Here is a 19,397-nt window from a genome sequence, read left to right as displayed (position 1 = left end):
ACTATCTCCCCTTACTGTCACTAGCACATAGCATCATATCATACTAGCACATAACATAACACAGGTAGTAGTAAATCCTAGATGAATATCACAGAGACAAACATCTACATATAACTCCTATTGGTGGGCCGACATTGTGGCCGTATACCCACCGCTACTGGAAGGTAACTCACCTCGAAGTAGCTGCTGATCTGATCGGGAACTGACTGTCTACTGCTGCTGCTGCTGCTGCTCCGGAAATCCTCCGGCTGCAATTCCCACAACATACTCAATCAAACACTGCTAACTGTCCTTTGGGTAAAATGACCATTTTACCCCTGATCATGTCATCAAACAAAGCCAGAGTCAACTTTCAGTTGACCCGACTCGCCGAGTTGGCTTTCCAACTTGCCGAGTCCCTACCCAAACGATTGCCTTGAATCCCGTTCCTACTCGTCGAGTTAGGCGACGACTCGATGAGTTCACCTTCTAAATTGATATTCAAGTCCTTCATTCTACTCGCCGAGTTGTATGAACAACTTTTCGAGTTCATCTTCATCCGACGAACACTTATGCTAAGACTCGCCGAGTTGTATGAATAACTCGCCGAGTCCATCTTCATCCGAAGAACACTTATGTTGCGACTCGCCGAGTTGTATGAACAACTCACCGAGTCTATTCTTGATCTAAGGAGATTGCCTTGAACTCGCCGAGTCAGGGCATTGACTCGTCGAGTACCTCCATAGATGAGTTCAACTTCCAACTCACTGAGTCACACCCCGTGACTCACTGCTCACTCGACACTACGAAAAGGGGACAAACTCGGAGACTCGCGAACAGACTCGCCGAGTCGTTGCCATGCACCCACCAAATACATAGATTTGCTCGATTACAGTCCATGCCATTCACAGATCTGGACTTCTAGGACACGAATCACACGTAAAGTTTCCAACTTTACGTGTAGATATTCACCAATATGGATTTTAGGGCTCAAAATGCCTCAAAAGGGTAGATCTAGGGTGGACAAGCAACATGGGGCCATAAAGCTAACAGATCTGAGCTCCTGGAGCTCAATCTTGCCTAGATCTAGAGGCCAATCGACTTATTACAAACCCTCAAGCATACACAATCTTGGAAATGGCTCAAAAAGGACTTTAATGGAGCTATAAGGGACAATAAGCTTAAAAACAGAGGGGAAGCGAGCTATACCTTAGGGGAAACGTTGGAATGACACAGAGATGCTTGGCCTCCTTCTCCTCTTCTTGATTCCCTCTTCTTTTCCTTCAAAGAAACTTCAAGAACACCACAAAACACTTCAAACTCACAAGGAAGCAAGGCTAGAGAGAGATACAGGGCTCTGAGGGTGAATGGGGGCGAGGTTGGGGCGGATAAGTCGTTTAAATAGGGTGCAAAACCCTGAAACTTAGGGTTTCATCCAACAGCTGTCACTCGCCGAGTCCAGGATATGGACTCGCCGAGTCGCCAACTTAAACGTGTCTCGGGTCCCGCATCCACTCGGCGAGTCGGACCTATGACTCGCCGAGTCCAAGGCTAAAAGAAAGGAAATACTCAAATAACATTTACGTACCAGAAACCGGGTGCTACAAAGACGGCGTACGAAACTTCTGTCCATACAAAGCTTGATCAGGTGTCATCTTTATGCTCGAGTGGAAACTATTATTGCAGGAAAATTCTACCAAAGGTAAATGTTCATCCCAGTTACCTTGGAATTCCAGGGTACATGCTCTCAACATATCTTCAAGTGCTTGTATCGTCCATTCGCTCTGACCATCAGTCTGTGGATGGTAAGTTGTACTCAAACACAACTTGGTACCCAATTCCTCTTGTAGACTTTTCCAAAATCGCGAGGTGAAATGGCTGTCACGATCTGACACAATCGTTAACGGAACACCGTGAAGCCTCACAATTTCCTTCATGTAAGAATTCGCAAGCTTATCCATAGACCATTTCTCCTTGGCTGCTATGAAATGCGCACTCTTAGTGAATCGATCAACGACCACCCAAATCATGTCGTGACCATTCTTTGTTCTGGGTAGTTTAGTGACAAAATCCATATCAATGTCTTCCCACTTACCCATAGGCACATGTAATGGTTCTAAACTCTCATACGGTTTCTGATGTTGTGTCTTTACTCTCGCACAAGTCACACACTCAGCCACATACTTTGCAACATCAAGCTTCATCGTCGGCCACCCGTAGTAGGGTTTAGGTCCCTATACATTTTAGTGCTACCGGGATGAATCGAGTACATGGTCTTATGAGCTTCTTCCATCAGAAGATCTCTGACTCCTCCTGTCTTAGGTATCCAAATCCGATCTTGGAACACCTTCAGTCCATGACTATTTATACCGAACACCAACGTTTTGCCCAAACGTTCCTCCTTTCGGCCATTCTTCTCAGAAGCTTCCTCTCGAGCTTTCTTTATACTTTCCACAATGGTCGAGACAACTTCAATTCTCAACGCTCTTGGCCTCTTCCTTTCAAGATTGACTTTCCGACTGAGAGCATCAGCAACAACATTTGGTTTACCGGGGTGGTAAAGTATCTCACAGTCGTAGTCCTTAAGTAATTCCAGCCAGCGTCGTTGCCTCATATTTAACTCTTTCTGATTAAAGAGATATTGGAGACTCTTATGATCAGTGAAAAGTTTACACTTTGTGCCATAGAGGTAATGCCTTCATATTTTCAGAGCGAAAACTACCACTGCCAACTCCAAATCATGAGTCAGGTAGTTCTTTTCATGCTCTTTCAGCTGTCGAGATGCATATGCGATCACCTTATCTCTTTGGGTCAAAACACAACCCAATCCAACCCTAGACGCATCTCTATAAACAACGAAGTCTTCAACTCCATCGGGTAGAGAAAGTATCGGTGCCTCGCATAGTTTCTTCTTTAGCTTCTCGAATGCTTCTTTATGCTTATCACTCCAAGCATAAGTAGCTCCTTTGTGGGTCAAAGCTGTCAATGGAGTAGCGATCGAAGAAAAGCCTTGGATAAACCTTCGGTAATATCCGGCTAATCCTAAAAAGCTTCGGATCTCTGTGGGACTTTTTGGTTGTTCCCACTTCATCACAACTTCAATCTTTGCTGGATCAACCATTATCCATTCTTGGTTGACCACGTGACCCAAGAATTGGACTTCTCGAATCCAAAAATCACATTTGGAGAACTTAGCATACAACTTCTCCTTCTTCAAGACTTCTAACACTTCTTGCAAGTGTCTGCATTGCTTCTCTTGGCTTTTCGAATAAATCATAATGTCATCTATGAACACTATCACAAATTTATCTAGGAACGGATTACAAACCCTGTTCATTAAATCCATGAATGCTGCTGGAGCATTGGTTAGTCCAAACGACATAACCAAGAAATCGTAGTACCCATATTGTGTTCTGAATGCAGTCTTCTCTATATCATGCTCTCTTACTTTTAGCTGATGATATCCTGACCTTAGATCGATCTTCGAGAAATAGCTCGAACCTTGCAATTGATCAAACAGGTCATCAATCCTTGGCAATGGGTATCTATTCTTTATCGTTGCTTTATGCAGATCTCTGTAATCAATGCACATCCTCATGCTCCCGTCTTTCTTCTTTACGAATAACACCGGAGCTCCCTAGGGCGATGAACTAGGTCTAATGAAACCTTTGTCCAATAACTCATGAAGTTGCATCATCAGCTCCTTCATCTCCGTCGGTGCTAATCGGTAAGGTGCTTTTGCTATTTGCATCATCCCTGGTAACAAGTATATTCTAAACTGCACTTGTCTATTAGGCGGTAATCTGGGAAGATCTTCGGGAAATACTTTCGGATAATCGCACACGACAGGAATGCTCTGCATCTCCTTTTTCTCCTTCTTTGCATCAATCACAAATGCTAGATACAATGTACATCCTTTGGCCAAACACTTTCTGGCTTTCATCAATGAAATGATTCCAGAATTTACTCTGTGTTTATCTCCATACACCATAAACGAATCTTTCCCTAGCGGGTTTACCTTTACAATCTTCTTTTTGCACAATATCTTGGCATCGTTGGTGCTAAGCTAATCCATTCCCAACACGATGTCGAAACCATTAAGTTCTATAGGCAATAATTCCTCGTGAAACTTATTCCCATTCAAGTCAATTAAGATGTTTTTCATATGATGGCTAACAGGTACAAACTTGCCACTAATAAGGCATTATCTAGTCTATCAACAGGCAAAGCTAGTTTTCTACCAAATTCATGCGATATAAAGGAGTAGTTGGCTCTAGAATCAAATAAAATTTGGGCAGGCAATTCATTTACAAGAAAGGTACCTGAAGCGACATCAACTTCTTCTTTAGCAGCTTCCAATGTCATCTGGAATGCTCTCGCCTTCGACTTTGGCGGAATGTTGGGTCTTGTTGCCTCCTTCTTTTTTGGGCAGTCCCTCGACATGTGTCCCTCCTCGCCGTAACCATAACAAACTTTCTTAGTGAGGGTGCATTCATTGGCATAGTGCCCTGGCTTTCCACATTTAAAACATGTGGCCACTACCTCACATTTTCCATGATGCTTCTTCTCGAACTAGACTTTGAGAACTTGTTTTTCTTGTTGGACCCTGAAGGTCCATTGAACTTCATATTCTCACCAACATCTATCCTTTCCAGACCCTTTTCCTTTTGCTGGGCCTCCAAGTTCTTAGCTGCTCGAACAACTGTTTTCAGAGTGGTTGCCATCTTGACTGTCGGGCCAAAGTCGGCAGGTAGTCTATTAGCGAACCTCTCAATCTTGGAGAGTTCCCTTGGCACTAGGTACGGAAATAACTTCATTTTCTCAGTGAATGCAGTAGCATAGTCATCTATGCTCATCCTCCCCTTCTTTAAGTTTTGGAACTCATTGTTCAAATCAATCAGATCTATCTCTGAAAAATACTGCACCCTTAACTATTCCAAGAACTCCTCCCATGACATTTTCAAGGCTTCTCCTCGTGGCATAGTATCTGCCAGCAACTTCCACCAACTCAAGACTCCAGTCTTTAGTTGTCTAACTGCAAAGACAGTCTTCTGTTTGTTGCTACAGTCGCAACTTTCAAATACCATCTCCATTTCGGAGATCCAATCCATAATCTCAACAGGCTTTGGGCTTCCAGAAAGACTTGGCGGCTTGGCGCCCAAGAAATTCTTGTACATTCGCCCATCCTTGTTGTTTCTCCTTTCCGGGTCGTTCCTTCGTTCTCCTTGAGTCCCAACTTGACTTACCATGCGACTATTGTTCCCTTCCTCCGATTGCTCGGGAATTAGTTCGGGTTCCTCAATAGGTATGATTGGTTCGTCCCTATTATCATGCAACATCTGTCGCATTTCTTCCTTTTATTCGGCTAACATAGCCCGAATCATGGCTTGCACCCCAGCCATTGTTATTGGTTTTGGTGCTGCTGCTACAACAGGTGCTTGCTCAATCACTGGTGGTTATTCAAATCATCCTTATTACTCCGAAATGTTTACATGCTAGTTCTAATAACGTAGACATACGCTTAGAATCCTACACACATAAGGTTTCCAAATCCGGTCGGCAGCAGACCATAGATCCGAACAAATAATATCATATATGGCAACATATAACATTTAGCACATAAAAGCATTTTAGGCAGCTTCCTAAAATATACTAGTGCTCGTGTCTATAATATATCAGACACACATCTCACAATCTCCACTTAACATTCTAAGTTTAAGTCTAGAAATCCTACAAATTCCTAGTTCGCTTAAACTAATGCTCTGATACCAACTGTGACATCCCCAAAATCTCGGCAAAAAAAAAAGACCGATTTCATTTATGCTTTTTAAAATAATTTCAGAGTAAATCCTTTTGATTTAAAAGAGTTGCGGAATTTGTTCCCAAAAACAAAATATGATAAGATAATATTTATCAAAGCATTTCATCAAGAGATGCATTTTCATTATATAATCAAAACTCGGGATGTCATGTTCCAATACAGACCATAAAGCATAAACGATAACATTACAAGTCATTCAACAAATATATACATATACAGACTTGTAAACAAAACAACTCGATGATTCATCCATCTTATGCCCTTGCGCCACTACCTGTAATACAAATAAACTGAGTGGGTCATGCTTGGGAGCCTGGTGAGCATATAGGGTTTTCAACCCACAATAAATAATTATATTTAATTTCACCAACCAACAATAACCCGATTACCCATTCCCGTTATCCTCACTTTATGTCCCTAAAATATCTATCTCAAGGGACCTAATCTAGGATTTTCATCGGGACGAACATTACTGCTAAGGGGTTCCTCAACAATAGATATCCTAAAGGCAACCATGAGGGGGATAGAGTACACCGGTGAGCACATCGTTCACAACACCTACAGGTTATTAACCTGTTAGCGTTCCACAAGACTGTCTAGAAAGAGTCTGTGGTTGTTATCCATACTCCGCTGAATAACTAGATCAACAACAACAACATCGAGGCCTCTCATCTGTTTATCACACATCAACTATCTACCCATGTTCTACCCAACATATTAGTTGATAAAAGTATATATTTTTATACATAGTTTAAAGCCTGTATAGCATGTTCAATCAATACATATTCCACATAAAAGATGAGGCACACCCACATAACACGTATTTCATAGAGAATAAATCAGATCTATGAGATAGAAGAAAGTGAATATACATTCACGCATATAACAACAAAATATACACATAACACGTATTACGTATAAAATACTTCATAATTATGTGTTAGAAGAAGGTAAGTACACACTCACCTGATCAGAAGATGATCGGACAGCACTATGGCTCTAAGACTAGTATTCTTCAGTAGATCTAGAAGATCTTCACAAAAACCGGGCTTCTCGCGAGCAGAGCTTCGGCTCGGGAATTGCACTTCTCGGGATCTTCGGGGCTTCGGAACTTGCTTCGGGGCTCGGGATTGATACCAGGGCTTCGGGATACTTCTGGCACGCAAAACGATGCAAAACGGGAGAAAGAGAAGAGAATTTGGCAAATGGAGTCGGCTGCCCTCGCAAGCCTTTTATAGGAGGCTGAGGCCTCGCATTACACTGGGCGTAATGCTCTACGCGGGGCGTACGCCTCGGAAATCGTCACTGCTTATGTATCCGAAGAACTCGAGTGCGAGGCAAGTCATGCTTCGCTGTACGCTGGGCGTACAACCTTACGCTGGGCGTAACCCAGATAAGTTCGGTGACTCCCCTTCGGATAATATCGGATTAATAATTAAATTTATATATTAATTATTTAATAAACTTCAAAAATTCATATCTTCCTCATACGAACTCCGTTTTCGACGTTCTTTATATCCACGCATAGGTGAGACTATACTCTACAACTTTCGTTTAGACTTCGTCGGCTAATTTTGATTTTATTTTTATTATTTATTTTTAGTAGGCCGGGACAGGAAAACTCCGTTATAAATTCATAACTTCTTCATCTGACGTCCATTTTCGTCTGTCTTTTCACCAAAGCACTACTATTAACGAGATCTTCGATTCTCGTTTAGATCGTTTAGACCAACAATCACTCGATCTCGAATCGAGTATTCGGGCTGCATACCGCTAAGCTGAAACTTCGGAAAATCATAACTTCCTCATACGAAGTCAGATTTGGGCATTCTTTTTATGCACGCTCTCGGTTTAACGAACTCTATGAATTTCTTCTAGATTACTAAGGCTAAATATCGCTCTAACGTAAATTTCACTTTTTACGTCATTCAGCGTTGTCGGTTCCGTCGCGAAATTTCGACAGGTCATAACTTCTTCGTTATAACTCAGATTTCGACATTTTCTATATAATCGGAAACCTCGTTTCAACTACTACAACATTATACATAGATATCAACTTTATCTAACATTTTATTTTGACGCTCATTTTTATTCTCAATCACATTAAGACACACAATTAAGCACAAAACACAAAATACTCAAATTATACACTTCTATTATTATAAAACGGGTTACAAAGGTTAACCTAGACTATTACATCAACATTAATGACAAGCCCAGAAACACACAGGCGTTACATGAAACATAAATTAGATGCAAAAATCATATTTTTATTGTTATTACTACGTTGAAATTTGAAACTAGATGAAAAAAATGTGAAATTAGATGCAAAATATAAATTAGATGTTATTTGTTTGTTGAAATATGAAATTAGATACATAAATTTGATTTTTGATGGTATTACTTTGCTAAAATCTGAAATATGAAATTAGATGCTATTTGTTTGTTATATGAAATTAGATGCAGAAATCAAAATTCTCGAACTTTCTTTGCTGCATTTTTGAACTAAATATGTTTAAAATTTTGAAGTGTATATGTTGAATCAGAATTTTTATTATTAATTTATGATAGACATGTCCCAAAAGAGGACTAGAATTCTTTGAAATGGTTTGAGTTGTATTTTTATGCAAATTATTATTTTGTACTTTCAATTATTTATATTTAATTTAAATTTTCTATGGCATTTTGTAAGACATTTTGTATATTTTTTTTATAATTAATCAACAACGTCATTTAAATATATATTTTTTCGAATATATACATTTTATTCAGTAGAAAACAAAAAACAGAAAGGTAAAATGATTATTTTTCGCAATCAACACAATCATTCAAATCCGTAATCAAACAACATATTTTTAAACAAAGGCAGATACAATCACATCTTCAGACCCAATCGGCTAGTGACTTAGTCAGATCTGACTCAGTCAACAATTATCAAATAACCTCTTATTATTTAGAGGGTAGAAGGTGGTAGAAATTTATAGAAGATTGTTCTTCATTTGGAGAGACCCACCTCTCAAAAGTTTGTAAAACTATCGTCTTTTTATCATTTTCCATTTCAGATTTCATTTAGTGTTATTGAGTTGGAAATCTTTTTTCATTTCACTGGTACAATCCATGAGCTTAATAATCTATTTTTGAAATTTTAGATCAGGGCCGGTTCAGACTGTGGGCAACCTGGGCGACCGCCCAGGGCCCACGTCTCCAGGGGGTCCAAAAGTTATGGGTTATGTAGTGTATATATATAAAAAAAAATTATTACTTAAATGATTTTTAGGACGTAAAGTTGTTTCAAACTCAAATTAACTCAAAAGATAAACAATTTAACTTACTTGTTATTGTTAATTGAACACATCAATACCGAAGAATAAATGATATTTTTTAATCTTTATTATATTTGTCTTTGAATGACCTTTTTTTACCTTTTGCCCCGGGCCCCTTATCCGTTTGGACCGGCCCTGTTTCAGATTTTCTTTTTATTTGTATAAAAATACCTTATTCTACTTATATCCATTTCAAAGTGTTTATATCATTGTTTTTCAATAAAATGTATGGTTTTAATCCCTTATATCATACATAATTTTCATTTACACTTTTTGCTATATTTTAATAAAAAAAATAAATTATTTTCTCAAAATCAAGAATTATTATCGGATTTCTAAATTGTTCTTAAAACTCATGAGTTTCTTTTTTCTTGAAATCTAAAATTTGGGAACAAAATCTGAAATGTCAATAAAAAATGTCTTTTATGTTATCCGCAATGACCATTCCAAACTTATTGGTTATTTTGTACAAAATATATTTTTAATTATTTTTTAATATTAACTTGAAATATGACCCATTCTTAATATGCTTTCTAATTTTTATCCTTGAATTCAACCATAGGAATCTTGTAAATATGTCATAAATTACAATTTTGTTCTTTGTGTACATGTGATCTATGATCTATCTAGACCCGGCAACAAAGCAGCTTTTGAACCTGATCTACTCCAAACCCGTGTAAAGTTAATGGATTTTGATTATATTTTATGATTCATTTACTCGCTAACGACCCGTATCCGTTAGCCCTTTTATTGAAAGGGTTGGGTATAGATTACTATCGATCTGATCCGTTTATGACCCGTCCCGGCTAAAATTTTAAAAGTTATATTTATTTTTTATAAATTATATATTTATCATCTACACATGTTCTGTACAAGACTCCAGGAGTTTGAACGTTCCACTTCCACTTTCTAATTCCTAATGGCCGAATTCAAAATGACTCCAAATACAAATAACATGTGAAACTATAGAAACGTTGGTGACTACAAAAGATTGGTTACCCTAAAGGAAACTAAAAAAATATTGCTTTAGCTCTAGAAGTCATTTAAATTTTTACTTAAAATAATTTAATATATACTTACATATGCTTATGTTTTTTTTGAAGTGATTTGTGAGGGAGTGGATTGGTTGGACTTTAGGTTTTTTGAAGATGCATTTTGATGTCTATATTTTCTCATGCATGTTTGCAATAGTAGACATCTATTTTGTTTTGAAAATGTTATAGATTAAACAATAATTGAAGTTTGTTTTGAAATGAATGTTGTATGGTTTCAACGATTCATGTTATATGTGTTGTAATACATAATTATAACCTAATCTTAATATTGTAAATGGGTCGGGTAAGAGGGTTAAAAATCCGTTGATCCGTTGAATAAGGATATGAGTTTAATTATTTAAAATCCTACGGGTTGTGTGTCGGGTTTGGATCAACAATTTAAAAATTGCTTAATGAGTTTGGATCAAAACCAATCCGCTCCAAACCCACTCCATTGTCAGGTCTAGATCTATAATGCACTTTTGATTTAATTTACTTTTCAATTACTCTTCATTTTATTTTATTTTTTGAAAGATATCACGCATCGCAGATATGAGATCTTATCATAGCTAGACTTCGACTTCCCAATTCTTCAAACCGTCAAAATTGATCCCAAACGCCACCATGTTTTTCTGGTGAAATCCAAGATTCATATGGTTCTTATCTCCTTTCGTTGAAGAAAGAAGATCAATAAAGCCAAAATGTTAAGTGAAAAATCTATGAATCCATCAACATCTTCAATCAGTTGCAAACCGTTGAAGCTATAGATTCACCTTCTGATCTGAAAACTATTGAAATGTCAACTTGGCAAGGAGATTGATCTATCTGCGACCTATAATAATTAATCGAACCGTAAAAAAAAAACAATAGATTTGCGACGTTGTGAGTTGTGAGTGGTGAGTGAAATCGTAAGGAGGAATAGGGAGGAAGATAGGAAAGCATACGATGATGCAGATGTGTAGGGCTAAAATAGGTATTTTATGGCATGAGGATGTTTTGGATTTAAATTTAAATGGGTATCAATAAAACATAGGAATTTATTGGATTAAATTCCAATCCCAGTAAAATCTAACAAAATGCATTCAACCAAACATCCCCTAAAGAAAATATTCATACATAACTTATTTTTCACACTTTCACACACACATAAGGCATTACTGAACCAAGATTTATTTTGAGTACATTCAAGAACAAGATATGCCAACCCTACACGGATTCATATCCCTTTTGGATAGAGTTGTAATTGAGGTTATACTTTGCTTGTTGATTCGGATAGAATACCCCAAAATTTTTCTCGAGTTGAGGTTCCTTGTTGTTTTCATCAAACATCGCAAACAAGTACGTCTCTATAGCTCTTCCCGGCCTCTTAGGTGTACCCTGTGACGCGTGTGCAACCATATTCGTGTAATATGTGCGCGCATTCTCAAATGTTGCTCCAAATGCACCCGCTGATGGCCATCCAGTTTCTGATATCACAATTTCCAATGAAGGTCCTCCAGCTTTCTCCAATGCCGAGTACATCACATCTACCATCGCGTCAAAAAGGTTTTGGTATCCATTGCCTCCATCTTGTACTACAGTTCCTGGAGAAGTAAATGTCGCATATGCAAGCGATATGGCACTTGGATTTCCTGAATAACTAAAAGAACAAAAGATAACAATCAACTTAGAATGAAATTTTACCATTTAAAAGGGGTATAATTGTAACATATGTATCAAAGTCTAGTCACATTCAATATTGTCGATTTGATTATATAGTTCGCTTTGGATCTTATAATATATTATTCCAACTAGGTGCATTGTGATTGAGTCAACAATTTGGGTCCCACTAGTTGTAGTACTAATAATATGTCAAGTGGTTTTAATTTAAGAGAAATAGGATAAAACGATGTAACAAATATAATTTTATAATTACATATAAATAGACTCTTTCCTTTCGATAATATTGTAAAAGAATGAAAGCTTAAAAGACATGAAGAGAAATGTACCTAAAGTAAGGGTAGACATTGACAAGCAATGGTGCATTGATGGCAACTAGGAACCCGATGATGGGGTCGATATAAGCCCTAACATCACCCCTAAACGCACCTTGTGATGGAGGGAAATCGACACCAATCATAGTCGTGTCAACCGATGTTGAAACTTTTATTTGGTCCTTGAGCCCATAAAACGAGACAACTTCATGGATATTGGTCAAAGCAGGATGCACTAGTGGGGCCAGTGCAGCATCAGACGGCTTAACCTCATTTCCAACTGCTATGTAACGAAATTTAATACTAGGCCAACTTGCAACGTTTTTCCATACCCAATCAAATGCATTGTCACGACTTGCTGCAACGTATTGGAGATCTGAATTTGGGACTCCTATCATCACTTCAATGTTGGATCCACTCAATGCTTGTAGAACAGCTTGGTTAGGATCGTAGAGTCTCATTCGCCGGATGTTACGTGAGTTGTATAGACTTATAACTTGTGCTGGTGATGGAAGATTGTTTCCAAGTAGACCATAACATACACCGATTTGTGATTCTGCATAATAATTGAATATTTTTATTTCTAGACTACTATTTATATAACGTTAAAGTATATAACACGTACATGACTAGAACTAGAATACAGAAACCATTCATTAAGGTTACAATTTGGAATTAAATGTACCTGTTGTATCTAAAAACGCAACAAAGAGACCCAAAAGCAGAAGTAGAGAAGCCATGGAAGACATTTTTATTTTATTATGTAACGTTTATGAGCATATGCCACTTTATATAATGGCCAAAAACACCAGAAGTTTTTATTAAATATTAAGGCGGCTGATAGTAAGCAAATTCATACAAACTGAAAATAAAGGTATTCTAGAGTAGAACACGGGAGATGTATTTGCTTATGCACAAGTTGTGATTATGAGCAAGTGGTACTTTATGTAATGGGGAAAAAATATATAAATATACATAAATATTGAGGCTGCTAATGTTATAGGAAATATCTAAAGATGGTTTTATCGTATGTTTTGGCCATCTTTAGACACAATTTAAAGTTAATTTTATTTAAATGCATCCTTTTCTTAAACAACACATACTGCTAGCTATATCGCAGCCCTTACAAGATTATAAAGTTTTTCAAACATTTGTATAAACAAACCAAAAATATTTATGAATTCCTAATGGAGAATGAAAAATCATTAAATGGTCTGGTCTGAAAAATCATAATTAAGCTTAGATATTAGGTAAATGGGTGCAAAATAAATATCATTTTATTATAATCGTAATTTGAAACTCTTCGATCTATCTCTTAATTATTATATCTCAAAAGATTTATTCTTCTAAAGTGCATTAGATTATAATTTAATATTAAAACTATTAAAACCAATGATCAAAATGACGTGAGACGTGAGTTTGACAGAAAAAGTCAAGCCTAAACCATGACGAACCATAACGTTTTTCAAAGCGTGATAATTTTGTATATATTAAAAAAAATCATATAATTACATAATTATATCAAATATATCAAGTTTTTAGAAGTGTTATACTATATATATACTAGGCGAATGTCCGCGCGTTGCGCAGAAACACCTATATAGTTGAAGTCTTTACAAATATATGATTTTTTAAATATAACAATAACGTTGTTAAATTTGATATAATAATTTGTATATACTAAATTGATATAATATATTGATTATTTTGAATTATATGATAATATATACATTTATTGTAACTTCATAATTTCAATCGTTTGAATGACTTCTACCCGCGAGTTACAAATAAATAAAATTAAATATAATATATGATTTGATGTTATTTATAGTTGTTTTTATTGTTAATTAATTTTTTAAAATTTATTTGCTTAATGTTTTAATTTCTATCATTATAATTATTTAAAACATCAAACATTGTTTTTTATTTTAAAGCTAACAATATAATCATTTATATAAAGTTGTTTTTAACTATTGTTATTGTTATTGTAAGTTATTTTAAGCTACTTATTTGGAAACTTTTAACGATTATAAAAATATATTTAAGAAATATTTTAGTTAAATTGAAATTACAATTTAGTTTTTGCTTTTATCACTACAATTTATCACTTTTAACTATTTACAAAATATTCTTTAGTTTTTTTTTAAATAAAACTGAAATTTATATTTGAGTTGACATTATAACGCGCAGAAACACCTATATAGTTGAAGTCTTTACAAATATATATTTTTTAAAATATAACACTAACGTTGTTGTTAAATTTGATATAATAATTCGTATATTAATTTAATATAATATATTGATTATTTTGAAATATATGATAATATATAAATCTATTATAACGTTATAATCTCAATCGTTTGAATGACTTCTACTCGCGAGTTACACATCAATAAAATTAAATATTATATATGGTTTAATATTATTTGTAGTTGTTATTTTTAACTAATTTTTTAAATTTATTTGCTTAATGTCTTAATTTCTATTATTATAATTATTTAAAACATCAAACATTATTTTTTGATTTTAAAGGTAACAATATAATCATTTATATAGATTTATTTTTAAATATTGTTATTATAAGTTATTTTAAGCTACTTATTTGAAAAGTTTTAACGATTATATAAATATATTTAGGAAATATTTTAGCTAAACTAATATTACAATTTAGTTTTTTGCATTTATGACTATAATTATTCACTTTTAACTATTTACAAAATATTATTTGGTTTTTTAGTGGAACTGAACATTATATTTAAGTTGACACTGTAATGTTATATTTAAATTAACAATTTAAGTATTTTGTCCAAACTGTTCAAAAATTGCAGCTTTAAACTGATAATGGTTTACATGCAACAACATTTTAATCCTAATAAATTAAGTATAATATGTTAAAATTTAAAGACATAAATTTATAAATAGAAGTAAGGATATTATTTTAAAATTGAAATTTAGTCTATTTATGATTACACTTTAGGTTTGATATTTATTTAACATCATTAACCAACTTACAATCATTATTAGAAATACACCACAATTTATCACTTTTAACTATTTATAAAATAATCTTTGGGTTGTTTAAGTTAAATAAAATTTATATTTAAGTTGAGCCTATAATGTTATATTTTAATTAATAATTTAAGTATTTTATACAAATTGTTCAAAAATTATACCGTTAAAATGATAATAATTTACATCCAACAATATATTAAAACTAATAAATTAAGTATAACATGTTAAAAGTTCAAAAGCATAATTTTATAAGTAGAATTAAAGATATTATTTTAATATTGAAATTTAGTTTATATATGAATAAACTTTAGATTTGATATTTATTTAACCTAATTACCAAATTATTATTATTATTATAAAGAAATTGAAAAGTCATGGGAGTTTCAAATGAATGTGGTGAATGGAAAAAAGAATGTGGGTTTCAAATACATGAGATTCAAGAAAAATGCTAGGTTTATAAGTATGTATGATATATATATATATATATATATATATATATATATATATATATATATATATATATATATATATATATGTTCAAATGTTTTTAACAAGTATTGTGTGCCTCTAACAACCAATCAGAATTAACAAATCTTGACTACATTTAATTTTAGTAAATAACTAAAACATTTAATGTACAGGGAAACTAGTTTGTTTACCTTAGAAAACACTCATCATTCGTCCTTAATTTGCTTCGTTAATCTTCACCAACGACTCCTTCATGATACCAGGAGAAGAAACCCACCGTGTCGACCATCATCAACCTGACACACAATACAAACATGAACCCTAATGGTGCCCAATTCCAATTCACATTGAGCCCTAAACTCTCTACGGTTCGAGCCCTAAAATCTCCACTATCAATCATCAAGTTTCCAGAACCATGACCACGGATAAATTTCTTCTCCAATCAGCCTGTAAGTTTCTTTTTCTTCTAATGAACTCGTTTTTTTATTTAATCGATTTTATGTATTTGGTTTTGGATAAATGACTTTGTGAACGCCATTACTAAAAAATCGATGAGCAATCTGTTTGGATGTACTTCTTTGCATTTTATTTGAACTAAGCTGGTAAGTTCTTTCCAATTAAGATCTCCCAGTTCTGAAAATTCATTAGTGGGATCGGATATACGTTCTCTTAATTCAAGTTTGGTATAGTTGCATTTGATTTCTAATTATCTCATCATCTGTAATCGATTTATATCAATTTCACATGATATCATGAATCTTTCTCTTGCTTTCGGTTCAATTTCTAGTGTTATGAAGGTGGTTGGTGTTTAATACAACTTGTTGAAGGTGTTTGACATTGTATTTCAAGGTAAAGCTGGGACAATTGAATAATGCACAGAAGGTGTTTGATAAAATGCATAAGGGATGTTTCAAGCCAAATTCTCAGCAATTGACTAATTCCATATTTAAAACATAGTTTCTAGTAATCTTAGACATGGATTTTGTTATATTCTATGTATTCTGCTATATTTCTATGTATTCTATGTATTTTGTCAAAATGTATTCTATGTTCTATGTATTATGTCATATTCTATGAGAATGTTTCTGTCCTATAACATGTATTCTGTTAGAATTACTAGTAACATATATTTTATGTAATAAGTATTCTGCCATATAACATGTATTTTGCCCTCTAAATGTTCGATGAAATGCCTATATATAAGATTCCATCTTTTTTCATTGTAGTTTTAGGATTACATGATTGTATTTCATATGTTATACGTATATTGGTTTTTAACATTTTTTTTTGATGATTTCTTTGTCTATTTATAAGGATCATGGTCTTTGTTGATACACACCTAGCACCCACATCATTATTCTAATTTCATTAACTGTTTTAGACGAATTCTGGTTTGTTTGATGATAATTTCTAACAAGTGTTTGTTGAAATGCCCAAAAGAAAATCTAACAAATTTAACCTTATGGTATGCATTCTGTCAGAATTACTAGCAACACATGTTTTATGTAATTGCTTAAAAAGGTAGTTAATTTGTTTGTGTATTATTTTGGTTCAATTTGTTATTTTGAATTTCAATTTCTATTGTCCCTCGTTATTGTATATTAATATTAGCAAAAAATACGATACTTTTGAATGAATTCTTTGTATTCTGTCAGAATGTATTCAGCCAGAATAAAATCTATGTATTCTGTCAGAATGTATTCTATGTATTCTATCATATTATGTGTATTCTATCATATTATGTGTATTCTATCATAATATATAAAGTGATAGTTAATTGCATGTAACATTTTTTTAACCATTATAAGTTTTTGTTGTATTTGTGATAAGAATGGCTAGAAGAATGCGTTGAAGACCTAATAGGAATAACTTGAAGAATGAATAAAGTTTGATCATCCTCACAATTTAAGAATGTTGTTATTTTATAAGAATTTTATTATTTTTGTGGATCTTCTTTTAGAATATGTATAATTATATTAAAATGTATAAGGCTTTTAGGCTGTAAGAATATGTATGAATTTGTATTTAACTTCGGATGTATAAGAATATATTAGAACTAGGTGTAAAACCCGTGTAAAGAAAATAAAATATTAAAATGTAAATAATAAGTATTTTTGAAAATAAAATTTTAAAATAAGAAATGAAGAAACATATTAATTGCAATTTATTATAATATTTATTACATTTGATACTTTACATATATAAGTATAGGATTACGTGGCTTTTTAATTTAATTTAAAAATTGAAAAAAACCATAAATTGACATGTGGATATTATTTATTTTAAAAATACCACAAAATGATAAGTGTCAAAACTCATGAGAGATTGAATATATTTAATACTTTACATATATAAGATTCTTTGCATTTATTATCACATTAAATATATTTAATACTTTACATATATAAATTTAGTATTATGTGGCATATTAATTGATTTAATTAAAAAAAACCACAAAATGACATGTGGATTTAAATTTAATCAAAAAATTTACAAAATTACATGTGGCAAATTTTGATGAGAAGATGACATTTAGCAAAATGATCTTCATTTATTAGGATAGATGTTGTTATTTTTCAACCTCGAATTCAAGATTTTTGTTATTCTTCAATAATATTCTAAGGGAGGAGGGAATCGTTCCTTCCCAACCCACTGAACCCACTGTCACATCAATTTTTGTCTCTTCTTTTTCTCCATCTTTCCCAACTCACAACACACGGAAATTCTATCTTTTTCTCAACACACTCAATTAAAAAAAAAATACAAAACAACTAAGGTACCAGTTTTAGAACACATGGTAAAAAAGAAAATGAGAGAGAGAAAGTAGAGAGAGATGATGATGTGGGTCAATGAAACCAATTAACCAACTCGTTAAAACGGGAGTGGTACCGCCGGTAACTCTATTGCTAATTAAGATTTTACCTTTGATTGTTTTGTATTTTTTTTAATTGAATGAGTTGAGTGGGTTCAAAAAGATAGGGTTTCCGTGTGTTGTCGGTTGGGAAAGATGAAGAAATATAAGAGAAAAAGTGATGTGACAGTGAGTTTAGTGGGTTGGGAGGGAATGACTCCCTCCTCCCTAATAGAATAAAATTCTAAAAGAACATCATTCTAACAAAAAAAAAATATTCTGACAGAATAAAATTGGTTATGGTTACAAATTACATTAGAATTAAAATTGAATTAACTAAAAAATTCAAATTTTTTAAATTATGAGAATTAATTATCCCTAAAAATCCGAGAATTTCCTTTTATAAATGTAGTTAATTGTCCAAAATACCATTTTGCTAAAAATTGTGTGATTATAGGGTACATGTTATTCCATTGTAGTATCATACACTCTCAAATCATGTCCATTGATTAATTACATTCGTTGGTCCAGATGTGTGCATTCTGGCACACACTAGTTAGTAAAAACAAAATAACCTAAGCATATATATATATATATATATATATATATATATATATATATATATATATATATATATATCAAAGAAATGTTGACAAAAACTCAATTGTTTTAGACCAGATCAAACAAAGCAAAAACAAAAACTCACGCCTAAAAAAAACTCGTGACATAACGTGATAAGGCACGTCATGACACGTTATTTGAGCATCACGTTTTAATATACCCGCCTTGGATGTTTTTATAATGGTCACACCACGCAACGTGCCATAGCACGTCTTTTAGAACCATAATTAAAACTCTTCCGTAATTTCAGCTAATCAACCACTACTATTTTGAAAGTTTACAATCTATAATATTTATAACTAGAGGAAGACTCAT

At 33.6% G+C, this 19,397-nt stretch overlaps 1 protein-coding gene across 1 annotated transcript; it reads right to left on the bottom strand.

Annotated features, from left to right (window-relative positions):
• Window positions 1–11,164: 11,164 nt before the first annotated feature.
• On the bottom strand, window positions 11,165–12,971 carry LOC145091430 (lichenase-like). Its single transcript, XM_079029142.1, has 3 exons — window positions 12,816–12,971; window positions 12,146–12,686; window positions 11,165–11,796 (listed from the first exon to the last, which is right to left on the bottom strand). The coding sequence occupies exons 1-3, from the start codon at window positions 12,877–12,879 to the stop codon at window positions 11,364–11,366; spliced, it is 1,038 nt and encodes a 345-aa protein (XP_078885268.1). The 5' UTR covers window positions 12,880–12,971; the 3' UTR covers window positions 11,165–11,363.
• Between the last annotated feature and the right edge of the window lie 6,426 nt (window positions 12,972–19,397).

Source organism: Lactuca serriola, chromosome 3 (genome assembly GCF_051521515.1).
Source record: "Lactuca serriola cultivar US96UC23 chromosome 3, Lser_US96UC23_V15, whole genome shotgun sequence".
Classification (NCBI taxonomy): domain Eukaryota; kingdom Viridiplantae; phylum Streptophyta; class Magnoliopsida; order Asterales; family Asteraceae; genus Lactuca; species Lactuca serriola.
This window is presented reverse-complemented; position numbering and strand designations above follow the sequence as displayed.

Coding starts and splice junctions, on each gene's coding strand:
- LOC145091430 (XM_079029142.1), bottom strand. CDS start 12,879: ATGTCTTCCATGGCTTCTCTACTTCTGCTTTTGGGTCTCTTTGTTGCG. Junction 12,687..12,815: donor TGCGTTTTTAGATACAACAG/GTACATTTAATT, acceptor ATTATTATGCAG/AATCACAAATCGGTGTATGT. Junction 11,797..12,145: donor AATGTCTACCCTTACTTTAG/GTACATTTCTCT, acceptor TTGTTCTTTTAG/TTATTCAGGAAATCCAAGTG.